At 37.8% G+C, this 15,286-nt stretch overlaps 1 protein-coding gene across 1 annotated transcript; it reads right to left on the reverse strand.

The window, feature by feature from the left end:
- Positions 1 to 3,582: 3,582 nt before the first annotated feature.
- LOC118847125 (putative methyltransferase DDB_G0268948) lies at positions 3,583 to 11,927 on the reverse strand. The gene is made up of 4 exons (XM_036755720.1): positions 11,805 to 11,927; positions 9,816 to 9,976; positions 5,408 to 5,621; positions 3,583 to 3,690 (listed from the first exon to the last, which is right to left on the reverse strand). Exons 1-4 carry the CDS (start codon positions 11,925 to 11,927, stop codon positions 3,583 to 3,585), a joined length of 606 nt encoding a protein of 201 aa, XP_036611615.1.
- Between the last annotated feature and the right edge of the window lie 3,359 nt (positions 11,928 to 15,286).

Here is a 15,286-nt window from a genome sequence, read left to right on the forward strand (position 1 = left end):
CAGACATTCACACATATGAATATAGTCATTTTTATAATAATTTTTGAAATGTGCATGAGGGAAGGTAAGGGTAACTAGGAATGCAGAATCTTTAGAGGAGAGCCAGGTTTCTGTGACTGCAGAGAGACGGAAGAATATGAGAGGATCATAACTCAAATGAAAGGCCATTTTTTGTGTCTTTTAATTGAAAAATTTTATTAATTTCTTTGTAATTTTTACATTTTAGTCATTTCCCTCTGTCTTTTTCCCCTAGCACCCAGAGTCCTCTTTTATAACAATGAAAAAAGTTAAGCCAAATACAGCAACTGTATCTGCCCAACCCCAACCCCTCTTTAAAAAGAAAGTGGTGAGAAAGAAGAGGTATGTACAGCCCTAGTGATCTGTATTTGATGCAATTGACTTCTACCCACTGCCCTTAGTTTCTTCTCATCTCCCAGTATCTGGGTTCCATCCTCCCTCTTAATACTTGCCTCCTTTTTAAAATCTTGTCCCCACCTGATTTCTTGTTGAATTTAAGACATTTCTTCACCAAACTCTCTCTCCTTCCCTCCCCTTCTTCTCCCTCTTTGTAACTCCCCTCCTTTGTTTTAGAGATGAAAATGGGGTTCATGTATAGTCTGCTTCCCTCTCCACTTCCTCCGTATCTCCCATATTTCAGTTATGTGAGATAATAAGTTTTGCCTCCTTCCTCTCTTCTCTTCTTTAGTGTTTCCATTTTTCTTCCTTCCATCATATTCTGATAAAGCTTTGACATGAGTTTTTTATTTGCAAGTGTAATCTTTCATCATATGGTTTAACTGTATCATATCTTGCATGCAAGAATGCAAATATAATTCTTGCAGACCATTATTTGAGTTCCCTTAGAAGCATTTCCTATGGTTTACAAGATCCTACAGTGAGAAATAAGGAAGAAAAATTTCAGTGACTTCAGTGATAGAATTTCATTCTATTCCCATGAAACCTTCCCACTAATCACATCAGTTTAATCACTACTCCCATGTTTCAGAGGGAGAATGTGGCATAGTTGACAGAGTGCTAAATATAGTCAGGAAGACCTATATTCAAATCCTGTCTCAGACATTTACTAGCTGTGTGATTCTGAAAAAAAAATCACCTAATCTCTCAGCTTTAATTTTGTTAACCATTCAATGGGGACTATCCTAGCACCTTCATCATACTTGTGAGGATCTAATGGGATAAGGTATGTAAATCTTTGCAAACCTAAAAAACCTATATAAATATGAGACTTTTCTAGTCTCATGTTACTAGTACTGTTCCTCCAATTACTTTGTATATATTATTTCTATGTGTATGAGTTGTTCTCACAAAATAAAAGTTCTTGAAGAGAATGACTTTAATGTGTCTATTTATTTCAAGCATCTAACATAGTTCATAGCATATAGTGGGCATGTAATAAATAATCATTGAATGACTACACTGTGCTTCATTCCTACCTCCATACCTACCTGGAGTGGAGGTCAGGATCTGTGCGGTCATTACTGAATTGTTTAAGATCTGTCTTCAGATCCTAAGGTAGTACCAGTAGCTGAAACAGATCTCAGAGGTCATCTGGTCTAAGCCTATCCTTTGACAGATGAGGCCCAGAGAAGGAAAGTCACTTGTCCAAGGTCCCAGAAATAGTAAGTAACCCAGGTCCTCCATTTTCAAATCCAACGTTTTTGACACTATGTCAGAATTTATTACCCATCCACTACATGCAAAACATTATGCTAAGCATTGGGGAAGATTCAAAACTTTGGGAGGTTATAGTCTAGAAGGGAAACATGATACATACATACATAATCAGAGTTCAAGATAATATATGATAAATGAATTAGAAGTGTTAAGAAAGTGCAATATGAGTTCTGTGGGGGAGGATCTGAGAAGGCTTCATAGAAGTATCATTTGACATGGGCTTTAAAGACAAGTAGTAATTTGACAGTACATAGGTAGGAAAACAAAGATTATGAATAAGAACAGTGAGTATCTAGTTTGGCTGGAGCATAGAAGATGAAGAGCAGAAGGCTAGGAAAGTAGGGTGGTATTACAGGTAGAGGACCTTAAATTGCAGGATAAGGAGTTTAAGCTTTATTCAATAGGGCACTATTGGAAAGTTTGGGGCAGAGGCTTGTTCTCACCAAATCTTTAGCACTTTTTGCAAGGCTTAAACAAACAAACAGAAAAACTAACCCAAGGGCTATGTATGTTTCTAACTATGAAAGATATGAAAGAAAAAACATCGGTGACATGTTAATTTTAAATAAGGTTAGCTTCTCCTGCTGAATATGCCCTTACAGAGGGTTTTCTTTTGTTTTTGCATGTACACAACTTGTTCAATTATATACGTGATATATTCCATTTTGACATCACTAAAAAACTGTTTTTCTAGCACAAGTTCTTAAAGCAAGATCCAACAGGAAAAAGGATTCTTTGTGTATGGTGAGGTCTTCAAGATGTTCCTCTTTGCAAATACCAAAAATCTGATTGCATCAAGTCACAAGACTTGATAAGGCATTCTCAATGAAGCAATAACTATTAATTAAACATCTACTATGTGCCAGTCAGTGTTAGGCACTTGGAATACAAAAATAAATATGAGGTTGTCCCTGCTTTCAAGGAATTTACAATCTAACCAGTGGACATGGCATGCTCACACACACACACACATGTATGTATATATGTGTATGTTTAGATAGATAAAAAATATATAAAAAGATATGTCATACATAGATACATTTTAAAAAGATACAAGATTTTAACAGGAAAGAGACTAGTAATTGGAAAGGATTCCATCAAGAAACAAAAAAAGTTCATGTAAAAGATATTACTTGAGCTTAGCCTTGAAGGAAAGTAGGGATCTCAATGAAATCCATTATAATTTTTTAAAAAATGCAAACTAATAATTCTAATAAGAAAAATCAAATGGATGAAAAATATCTCTTTTCCATATTGCAATAGTCATTTGGATAATGATTATATTGAGGCAGTACATATATCTGGGACAGGCATTTCAGAGTGACAATGAATTGACACCAGGATTTTGGATGGGAAGAGAGTGTAAAACTCTATCTTTTAAAAATATCAGTTTCCTTCAAATGATGCTAAATGATTGTAAATCTTGGATCACTACCACCTCAGAGGATTCATGTTACTGATGATGTAAATGGTTATGGAGAGACCTATGGTAGATGTGTATAGGCTGTAGCACAATGTCCAACAACAATACAGTTTTAAGAAGTGACATAAAAGATATCATCTAAGAGATGTGTGATTGAAAAGGAAAGTGGGCTGGTCAAATATCAAGAGTGAGAGATTAATAATATGACAGCTCAGTCACGATTCTGGTGTCCAAGAAGTGTACCAAGACTGAAAAGGGAACCTTCTGTCAGGTTGAGGGTGACACACTGTGGAGGCTAGGCTCTATTGGAAAACATGGACAAGAATCATACAAAATGAAAAGACATAAATGGGCTATGACCTATTCTAATGGAGGGAATAACAATAATGAAAGGGATTACAGATCCTTTAGAGCATTGATGGATCCTTAAATTAAACAACTAGATGCATATTGATAATCATTTCTTACTTATTTTTGTCCCACAAAGTCACAGAATTGAATATGTCCTTGTACTCAGACACTACAAGCTTTATTCTTTCACTGGCATCACTGTCAACAAGGAAATCCATGGCCTAAGAGAGAAAAAATCTGAAGAATTCAGTTTGTAGAGAATAATAATCACAGAATGATAAAACTTCCTAGTGTACTTCTAAAACCATTAAATATATCCCCCCAAATGGGATTTTAAATGTTCATCTTCGGGAGAAGAAAAATCCAGGTACTGTGGACTACAGGGATCAGCTCCAGGGTTTTGGGAGGCTGCTCTCATTCAGAAGGATGAATTAGCATCAAGGTTGCAAGCTTGAATGACTGGGAAGAGTGTGATACCTTAGACAAGAATAGGGAAGTTGGAAGAGGGGAAGATTTGGGGTTAAGACAACGAGTTGTATTTTGACCATGTTGAGTTGAGATGCCTACAGAATACCCAATTTGAGGCACTTAATATTGTGGGACTGTTGTTATTCAGTCCTTCAGTTATATCTAAATCTTTATGACCCCACGGACCATACTATCCATGAGGTTTTCCTAGTAAAGATACTGGAGTGATTTGTCATTTCCTTCTCCAGGGGATTAAAGAGAAACAGAAGTTAAGTGAGTTGCCCAGGATCACACAGCTAGTAAGTGTCTGAGACTGGATTTGAACTCAGGTCTTCCTGACTCCAGGCCCAGCACTCTATCCACTGAGTCACCTCCTTGCCTCCTATTGTAGAAGTAAAGCTCAAAAATATTTTTTAAAAAAAATGGGCTGCATATGTAGATCTAGAGAACATCCATCTAGAGATGATAATATAAAGTAATAGAGAAGAGGGTCTAGGACAGAGCCCTGAGGGATTCTCACATTTAGGGAATATGACCTATCTGAAGATCTAGCAAACAAGCCTGAAAAATTAGATAGGAGGGGAACCAGGAGAGAACAGTGTTACAGTAATGTAGAAAGGAGAGCGTGTCCAGGAAGAGGTGGTGATTAACAGTGTCAAAGTTGCAGAGAGGTCAAGTAAGACAAGGATTGAAAAAAGGCAATTAATTTGGCAAGGGATCAATTGATAATCATAGAACATTTTCAGCTGAATGTTAAGGTCAGAAGCTAGATTACAGAGGATTTAGAACTGAATGAGAGGAAACAGAGGGGGAAACTAGGTGGGGAAGCAGAAAGAGAGTCAGGTCTGGAGTCAGGAAGACTCATCTTCCTGAGTTCAAATCTGGCCTCAGACACTGTGTGACTCTGGGCAAGTCACTTAGTCCTGTTTGCCTCAGTTTCCTCATCTGTAAAATGAGCTGCAGAAGGAAATGGCAAATTCCAGTACCTTTGCCAAGAAACCCTGAATGGGGTCACCAAGAGTTGTACATGACTCAACAACAAGTATAACAAGAGGATAGAAAGTACAGGCAATTAGTGTAAATGGATTTCTCAAAGAGTCTAGCTATGAAGTACGGGGTCGGGGGAGTGATATAGGAGGATAATAAGTGGGGATGGCTGTATCCACAATAGCAATATCATCACTTTAAAATGTTTCATAGCTATAGGTATATGTCTATACTTATAACAGTAACAAAATCTGAGGGAAAAAAAGCATTAAAAAGCCCCAGAAGGTGACTTAGAACCTAATAGGATTTATTGTTATTACTTTTTAAAAATGTAATATATGCATATTTTTCCATAAAGTCTCTTTTAATGGTGTCTATGTTTTGAATGCTCGTTCTTGCTGATAGTTCCTAAGTTTAGTTTTTTAAAAATATATATTTAATGGGTCCAGACTATGCTCTCCCTAGTCAGCATCCAAGTCCTACCTCATTCACAATTTCTTCAAGTTTCTCTGCATAGTTGTGGTAATACACATTCATGTAGGGGAGGTAGGTGCTGAGGGCCATGCAACCACAGGGTTTTAAGACCCTTTCAACCTCCATCAAAAAAGGTCCTATGTTGAACCAGTGGATGGCTGCAAAAGAAGTGATAAGGTCTACGGAGCCATCTTCCAAGGGGAGTTTTTCAGCAGGGCCAACACTAGACCAAGAAATAGGAAAGGAAATTGATGTGGAGATTAACAAATTATATTCCTTAAGGGAGAAATTCAATTTTAATAAATGTTTGTTGAATACTTAGTATGTACAGGATGCCCAGGGAGGTCCACTGTGGATATAAAGGCAAAAATCAAATAGTTCATGTACTCAAGGAGCTCACCTTTGACTGAGGGAATATGCCATTTACACAGATAAACATAAATGTAAAGTAATTTGAGGAGGGAAAAAGCATTAACAACTGCAAGATCATGGAAGTCATAGGAGTATCAGCTGAGATGAGCTTTGAAGGAAGGTAGGTTTTTTAAAGGTTAGGAGAGAAAGCAGGTAAGTAGTTCAGTGAATAGAGTAGATAGAGCACTAAGCCTGGAGTCAGGAAGATCTGAGTTCAAATCCTGCCTCAGATATTTACTAGTTGTATAACTCTGGGCACGTCGCTTAATCTGTCCACAGGGTCACAAAGAATCGCACATGACTGAATGTCTGAACACCAACAACAAACTATTCTAAGAGGCAAAGGAAAGGAAGGAGGGCATTCTAAGCATGGGAGCCACTGCAAATGCTATTTTCATAGCACTAAATTTACTAGGTTTTGGGAAGTGTTCTTCATGTTTCACAGTGTGCCCGTAACACCCCAGAGCCCTGAAATTGCCTATCATTGTGGGGCATTTACTTTTTGGAGGTCTATTCAAATCCTGCTCTTTTTTGAAGGCCCATCTCATGAAGTGTTGTCTGACCACCCTACACCTTAGTGATCTCTCCCTCTGGGCGATTACCTGGGCAGCTTGTTTAGCACTTAATCAGGTACTTGATCATTGGGACATCTCTTGGACTGCTGTCTTGTATTGTTATTGCACTCTCAGGTCTTCTACCTCTTTGGTGCTCCTTCTCTATCACCTTGGCTCTATGTCTCTCCCTCTATTCATTCACCCGATGTGGGTATCATCCAAGACACAGTCATCAGAACACTTTTCCTCCTCTCTCTATTTTTTTCTTTGTCATCACATCTATTTCCATGGCTTCAATGTTCATTTCTATGAGGATGATTCTCAAATTTGTAGCTCCACTTCAATCTCTTCCCTGAGATAGCATTCTGTTATTCCCTGAGATACACTTCGATATTTCCAAGTGCCTGCTGAGCATCTCCAGTTGCAAACACATTGAAGTCAACATGTCTAAAGCTGAATTCATCAGTTTCCCTTTCAAATCTGCCCTTTCTCCAAAATACCTCATTTTTTAAAAAAGTGTGCTACCCTTCAAAAACCCATCCCCCTCAAACACTTGGAAATCTAAATTATATTTGACTTCTTTCTTTCCTTTTCTTCCCTAAGTTTTAGGGCCCCCATTAATTTTATCTTTATAATGTTTCTTTCATCCATTCCCTCTTTTGTTATTCATATGGTAACCAGGATAGTTCAGGCCCTCATTACCTCTCACCTAGTCTTCTAACTGATCTCCTGGCTATTACTCTCCCCCATTGTAATCCATAGTAGTCCATCTTTAAATAGATTTTCATGATTTATAAAACATTGTCCTTATAACAATCCCGTGAGAAATGTAATATATTTGTTACCCTATTTTACAAATGAGGAAACTGAGTCTGAAAGAGGTTGACTTACCTGCAATCATAGGGCTAGTGGGAGGCAAAGCCAGAACTCAAACCTAAGCCTTCTGATTGCCAGTACAATGTGGTCTCCATTATACCATCCTGCTTTCCAGAATATGCACAGTTGGCAGATTAATATTCCTAAAGAATGACTTAGATCATGTTATTCCTTTGTTCTGTAACTTTCAATGGTTTCCCATTGCCTACAGAATTAAGTCCAAATTTCTAACTTGGCATTCAAAGTCCTGCATGATCTAGATCCAAATTGCCTTTCTGGTCTTTTTCCCCCCAGTCCTCACCTAAATATACCTTTAACTGCCGTGAAACCATAGTACTCAATGGCTTCCTTATATACTTGAAATTGTCAACTTCTTTGCCCTTAATTATTAGTTTTCTCTCCTGCAATGCTTGCAATTCCCTCTTCTCATGGGATAGGATCAAGGCTCCCCCATTTCTCTGCACCAGGGATTAATTTTTCCTAAAAGGCAACCAAACTGTCCCTGGGGAATCTGATTGGCCCCTATGTCTCTTATGGCAGCTTGCTGTTCACTTAAGGGCATAAAATGTTCCATCCATATGGAGTTGTGGCCTCTCTGACTTGGTGGACATCTAAAGACAGTACTACTCACTGCATAGCACCTTACTGACCACCAGATGGATTTCTGTATAGAAAAGAAGGTATAGCTTCATCTGTAGAAGCTAATCTCCTTATTGCCTATCCTTGCAGTATGTGGGCAAACGAAATCTCACTTTGATAATTGTTCAACAAATGTCTTATTTCATCCCAAATATAACCTGATCTAACAGGGTACTGTCATCAGACACCCCCACCTCTGCCTGTCAAAATCCTTCTCATACATCTAGGTCCAGTTTCAAATGCCTCTCCTCCAAGGATCTTTGTTGATTCCATAGATGGGATCTGTCCCTTTGATGTGTTCTAGCCCTTGATGATCTTTTATTTTATTTATTAGTTATGTGACTTGTTTTATAAATTACTTGAGGGATTATATCTTGTATCATCTTTCTGTCTTATGCAACATCTGGCATAGTGTCTTGAACAAAGTAATGCTCAAATAGTTGTCCAGTAAGTAAATGACCAAATAAGTCATTCTTGATCCACATCTTCTTTGGTCTCTGAAATAATATCAGTCCTTCTCACCAACCCAGTACACTGCTGTGTTTGTGTTTTGTCCTATTTATTTAGCATCAGAAGTAAAAGGAACCTTAGAGAAATTCTTAGTCCTTTATACCTAAGTATCAACCCCAGTGTCCTACCTGGCAGATGAGATGAGCCCTATAATTAATAAGTATAGGTAGTTCTATTTCCTTCCATTACTCGATTAATTCTTTTAATTTCATTAAATTGAGCAATTTTGTATTCAAAATCCATAAAATCAATTATGAAAAGCAGATTACTTGGAAAATAAAACCATCCAAATATAGTTTAAACAACTAGTTTCTCCTTCACTTGGGGCTACATGGGCTATTGGGTTGCTCTCCCAAGTTATTATCAAGATAGAGGTTTTTTAAAAGGTATATTTATCTTAATAAAGAATTCTTACTAAAAGGGGGATGTATGAGCTTTTAAAAAGATGAAACACTTGGACAATTGTTATGAATATGATGCTAAAAGAAGTGGCGATAATACAGTGATAAATCTTAAGAGTTAGAAAGAACTGGGTTCACAAGTCAAGCTTCTGACACACAGTAGCTCTGTCACTCTGGGAAAACCATAGGAAACTTCTCTCTAAGATTAGGTTTCACTTGCATTGGTAGAGGGAATATTATCACTGAAAATTCTACACACCAATGAAATCCCAAGTCTATCGTCTCTTCTCTCCATACTTCCTAAAATTTTTCATTTTGAACTCTGCCAAACACAAAGCAGGAAGGATTCTTTTTTGAAAATTTTATGAGGATTCTCTGATGTCTACTGAGGATCCCAGGACTGCCCCTACTGAAGTCATATTATGATGGTAAATATTAGCATAGAGATGACCCTGTATTCATAAAACCATGCCAATGGAGCTCAAGCTCTGGCAGGCTCTACCAAACTCAAAAGTCTTCTAACACATGTCTAATGGCAGACTGTGTATCTGTTTAAAGTAGGGGTTCTTAATTGTTCTTGTGTCATGGACCCTTTTGGAATTTTGGTAAAACATATGGACTCCTATTAGAATAAAACTTTTCAATGCCTAAAACAAACTATGTAGGATTATGATGGAAATCAAAGTTTAGCGAAAATAAAGATATAGTTTTATTTTTCTCCCCGATCCATATTCACTGACCCCATGAAACCTATTCATGAACTTATTGGTGAAGAACTCCTGGCCTAAAAGATGAGCCTTGCTAAGTTCATCATTGGATTGGTGGTAAGGTGATTAAATTTTGGCCACAGCAGTTCATGAAGACTAGCTCTTAAGGCATGTGCCTAGTGGAGGGAGCATCCACACTGACCAAATTAAGGCTAAAGTATTCTCAATCCCTAATAAATTCAAATTTGATATTTTTGTTACCTACTAGCTTGGAATTTGGAGCACACCTGAGAGAGGATCCATGTCTCAGTGGATGTACATGTAAGAAATGTTCAGGGCATTAGGTGACTGCTTTGCCTGGTTGATCTGGGCCTCGCTGATGTCTATGCCCACTACCTTGTCAAAATAGGGAGCCAATACTTTCGTGCCTTGCCCAGATCCACAGCCAACATCCACAGCAAGCTTGTAGGGCTTTGTTGTCTAAGGAAAGATAGAGAAGGTTAGAACCAGTGAATCCCTGATGTTCAGCTCAATTGATTACATGGAGGAGTAATTTGAATGTGGGAAGTGCGACCTTTCTCAAGTGCTGATGTGCTTTTATCAAATAAAGCTTTTGCTATATAAGGCCAGCAACAGCATTCAAATCTATTTTTCTGTTTGTAAGACCAGCTTTATTTAGTCCTGAGCAAGCCATCTTCTCCTTGGTTTCTCTTCCCCAACAAGAATCCTTCCTCATCGGGTTAGGAATGTTTGAGATTCCTTTATTGAGAAAGACGTCATATTTTATTCCACAACTAGAGCTATGAATTATAGTGAAAATACGCTAGGGAAAGGTAACACAGAATAATTGTATGGCAAAACTCATGTGGGAAGGGACCCCTCCATGATTATCTAGCCCACTCACAACCAAAAGGAATCACTATAACATACCCAAGAAGTGGTCCTCCAGCTTTTGCTTAAAGAACTCCAAAGAGGGAGACCCTAATGCCTCTAGAGGCAGCCCCATCCACTTTTGGGCAACTCTAGTTGTTACAAAATTTTTCATGAAACCAATTGACCTTTTCATAGCTTCCATGCATTACTCTGCTCTGTGGGACAAAATGGAACAAATCTATTCCCTATTCTATATGACATCCCTTCAAATGCTCAAAGACAACTGTCATGTCCTGTCCTCTTCTTCCCGGTCTTCTCCAAGCTAAACAGTCTCATATGTCATGAACTCAAGGTCCTTCACCATCCAGGTTGCCCTCTTCTGGACACTCCCTAGCTTATCAATGTCTTCTTAAAGTTATGATTCTCAGAATTGAACGTGATACTCCCAATGAGGTATGATGAGAATAGAATACAATAGGAACTTCATTGTTATTTAGTTTTTCAGTTGTATTGGACTCTTCCTGACCCCTTTTGGGGTTTTCTTGACAAAGATACTGGAGTGATTTCCCATTTCTTTCTCCAGCTTATTTTACAGATGAGGAAATTGAGGCAAACAAGGTTAATGGACTTTGCCTAGGGTCACACAGCTAGTAAGTGTCTGAGGTCAGATTTGAACTAAGGTCTTCCTGACTCCAGGCTCTAACCACTGTGCCATCTAGCTGCCCCAGTAGGAACAATAGGAAGTATCATCTCCTTATTCCTGGATGTTATTTCCCTTCTTCACGCAGCCCAAGATCACATTAGCTTTGTTGGCTGTCACCTCTCATAATTGACTCATTGAACTGGTAGTCTGCTAAGATTTCAAAATCCTGTCCAGACAAGGTGCTATCTAGTTATGTCTCTTATACATTATACTTGTGAAGCTGATTTATTTTGGTACCCAAATACAGAATTTGCATTCATCTCTACTAAATTTTATCTTTTAAATTAAGCCTACTGCTTTAACTTGTCGAATTATTCATTTAAATTATCTGGAGCTATAAATGGCAGATTTCACATCCTGTTCTGAGAGCAGTTGAAGGGCACTGAGCACAGGAACTATTTGAATTGGAGACGTAGAACACAGAAATGGAACCAAATGCAATTTGCTTGCTCCATACCTGGGATAATGAAAGAGGGCTGGCATTGGAATCAAGAAGGCAAAGATCCGTATCCCACCTCAGACACTTGCTAGTTGTGTGACCCTGGGATGTCATCAATTGTGTGTATTCTCTCCTTGGGTGTAGGGGCGAATTATCCAAACTTTCTCAGCCTATTACAATCCTTTTCTATGTCTTATAGTTTACTGAGAAAATAATTTTAAAATTTTGGGATTCTCTCCCTACATTCCTACACGTGAAAAAAATCTAAACAAAAAATATTTTACTTCATTTACCTTTTTTTCCAAGTAGGAGAAGATTATCTTTTGTAGATCTTCAGGTGGACCAAATCTGTATTTCTGATAAAGATGTGCATGATCTTTCCCTTCAAATGGCCTTGTAGACAACACATCTTCCATTTTTGAACATTAACACTTGGACAATGAAAGAGGAAAAATAATCATTAAATGGATATGTAATGCTAAAGTAGAATGGTTGAACAAATCAGAAGATTAGAATTCAATGTGATCTTGACAAATTGCCTTAATAAGTCTTATGTCAGAAATAGTTCACCTCTGAATAGAGAGAACAAAATAGTATATTTCAAGATAGAAAAGACAGATAAAATCAATCAATCCACAAATATTTATTAGGCACATATTTAATAAACTGCAACCACTGTGCTAGGTGAGGAATTACATATAGAGTTAAAAAAAAAACTAAAAAGCTCTTGCAATCACAGTGGACCATAGTACAAGTCAAATGTAACTCACTGACTCAGTATTTTCACTTGAAATGTAGTATTTCTTCCAATCAATCAATAAAGATTTGGTAAGCAACTACTAACTGCCAGACGCTGTGCTAGGTATTGGGGATACAGAATAAAAAAATCAAATGGCCTGGCCCTAAAGTAGCTTACTATCAGTCAATCAACATTTATTTAGCCCCTTCTGTGCTAAGGGCTCCATTTACAAATACAAAAAGGAAAGAATTCCTGCCCTCAAGGAGTTTATAATCTAATGGGGAAAGATAACAGACAAAAGGATGCTGAAAAAGGATCCAGCCCAAGGAAAGTCTGAGAAGTAACAAAGTCTATGGCCAGAATGAATTTAGGGAGGAAAAGTCCTAAAGTAGCCTAGCCTACATTTAATCAATCAATAAATAAACATTTATTAAGTGCCTACTATGTGCCAGGCATGATGCTAAGCTCACAGTGGAGACAATGAATACATATATAAGCATGTGCTAACTCTACAAAATAAATCTAAGGTAATTTTTGGAAAGGAGATACTACCAGCTAGGGAGGACAGTGAAGAACAACTTTACCCAGCCTGTAGATAGATGGCACAGGGGATAACATGCCTAGCCTGCAATCAGAAAGACTTGAGTTAAAATCTGGATTCAGAAACTAATTGTGTGACCTGGGCAAGTCACATAACTCTCAGTTTGTCTCAGTTTCTTCATCTGTAAAAGGAGCTGGAAACGTCAATGTAAAACCACTCCAATGTCGTTGTCCAGAAAACCCCAAATGGGGTCACAACTGGACAACGACAAAGCCTGTAGAAGGCGATACTTCAGCTTAACTTTTAAGGAAATTAGGAATTTCCCTGGGTACTAATTGGCGAGTGAAGTATGGGTCTTTCCTGAAATAGTGGTCCTGGAAAAACAGTTACAGATCAGGAGATAGGATCTTCAGGGTGGAAGTTTTACCAGAGTAAAACCATTCGAGATGGTTGACAAAGTAGTTGACTGTAGGTAATTTCTGGAAATTTCTGGAAATGGGGGAAATATTTTATTTTATTTTATTATTTTTAATTTTTTCCTAATTTTTAAAAAATATTTTATTATTTATTTAATATTTTTAGTTTTCAGCATTGATTTCCACAAGATTTTGAATTACAAATTTCCTCCTCATTTCTACCCTCCCCCCAATCCAAGATGGCATATATTCTGATTGCCCCATTCCCCAGTCAGTCCTCCCTTCTGTCACCCCACTCCCCCCCATCCCCTTTTCCCTTACTTTCTTATAAGGCAAGTCAGATTTCTATGCCCCATTGCCTGTATATCTTATTTCCCAGTTGCATGCAAACACAACTTTTTTTTTTGAACATCTGCTTTCCAAACTTTGAGTTCCAAATTCTCTCCCCTCTTCCCTTCCCACCCACCCTCCCTAAGAAGGCAAGCAATTCAACATAGGGCACACATGTATCATTATGTAAAAGCCTTCCACAAAACTCATGTTGTGAAAGACTAACTATATTTTGCTACCTCCTAAACTGTCCCCCTTTTATTCAATTTTCTCCCTTGACCCTGTCCCTTTTCAAAAGTGTTTGTTTTTGAATACCTCCTCCTCCATCTGCCCTCCCTTCTATCATCCCCCCTTTTTTATCCCCTTCCTCCTACTTTCCTGTGGGATAAGATACCCAATTGAGAGTGTATGTTATTCTCTCCTCAAGTCAAATCCAATGAGAGCAAGATTTACTCATTCCCCCTCAGCTGCCCCCTCTTCCCTTCCAACAGAACTGCTTTTTCTTGCCACTTTTATGTGAGATAATTTACCCCATTCTATCTCTCCCTTTCTCCCTCTCTCAATATATTCCTCTCTCATCCCTTAATTTGATTTTTTTTTTTAGATATCATCCCTTCATATTCAACTCACCCTATGCCCTCTGTCTCTCTATATAGGTATATTCCCTTCAGCTCCCCTAATACTGAGGTCTCATGAATTACACACATGATCTTTCCATGTAGGAATGTAAACAAAGCAGTTCAACTTTAGTAAGTCCCTTAGGATTTTTCTTTCTTGTTTACCTTTTCATGCTTCTCTTGATTCTTGTGTTTGAAAGTCATATTTTCTAGTCAGCTCTGATCTTTTCACTGAGAAAGCTTGAAAGCCCTCTATTTTATTGAAAATCCATATTTTGCCTTGGAGCATGATACTCAGTTTTGCTGGATAGGTGATTCTTTATTTTAATTCTAGCTCCATTGACCTCTGGAATATCATATTCCAAGCCCTTTGATCCTTTAATTCAGAAGCTGCTAGATCTTGTGTTATCCTGTTTCAACAATACTCAAAGTGTTTCTTTCTGGTTGTTTGCAATATTTTCTCCTTGATCTGGTAGCTCTGGAATTTGGTGACAATATTCCTAGGAGTTTTCTTTTTGGGATCTTTTTTCAGGATGTGATTGGTGGATTCTTTCAATTTCTATTTTGCCCTCTGGCTCTAGAATATCAGGGCATTTCTCCTTGATAATTTCTTGAGAGATGATATCTAGGCTCTTTTTTTGATCATGGCTTTCAGGTAGTCCAATAATTTTTAAATTATCTCTCCTGGAGCTATTTTCTAGGTCAGTGGTTTTTCCAATGACATATTTCACATTGTCTTCCATTTTTTCATTCCTTTGTTTCTGTTTTATAATATCTTGATTTCTCCTAAAGTCACTAGCTTCCACTTGCTCCAATCTAATTTTTAAGGTAGTATTTTCTTCAGTGGTCTTTTGGACCTCCTTTTCCATTTGGCTAATTCTGCCTTTCAAGGCATTCTTCTCCTCATTGGCTTTTTGGAGCTCTTTTGCCATTTGAGTTAGTCTATTTTTTAAGGTGTTATTTTCTTCAGTTTTTTGGGGGGAGGGGTCTTCTTTAACAAGTCATTGACTTGTTTTTCATGGTTTTTTCACATCACTCTCATTTCTCTTCCCAATTTTTCTTCTACTTCTCTTACTTGCTTTTCCAAATCCTTTTTGAGCTCTTCCATGGCCTGAGACCAGATCATATTTTT

The sequence above is a fragment of the Trichosurus vulpecula genome, chromosome 4 (assembly GCF_011100635.1).
Source record: "Trichosurus vulpecula isolate mTriVul1 chromosome 4, mTriVul1.pri, whole genome shotgun sequence".
NCBI classification, from domain to species: domain Eukaryota; kingdom Metazoa; phylum Chordata; class Mammalia; order Diprotodontia; family Phalangeridae; genus Trichosurus; species Trichosurus vulpecula.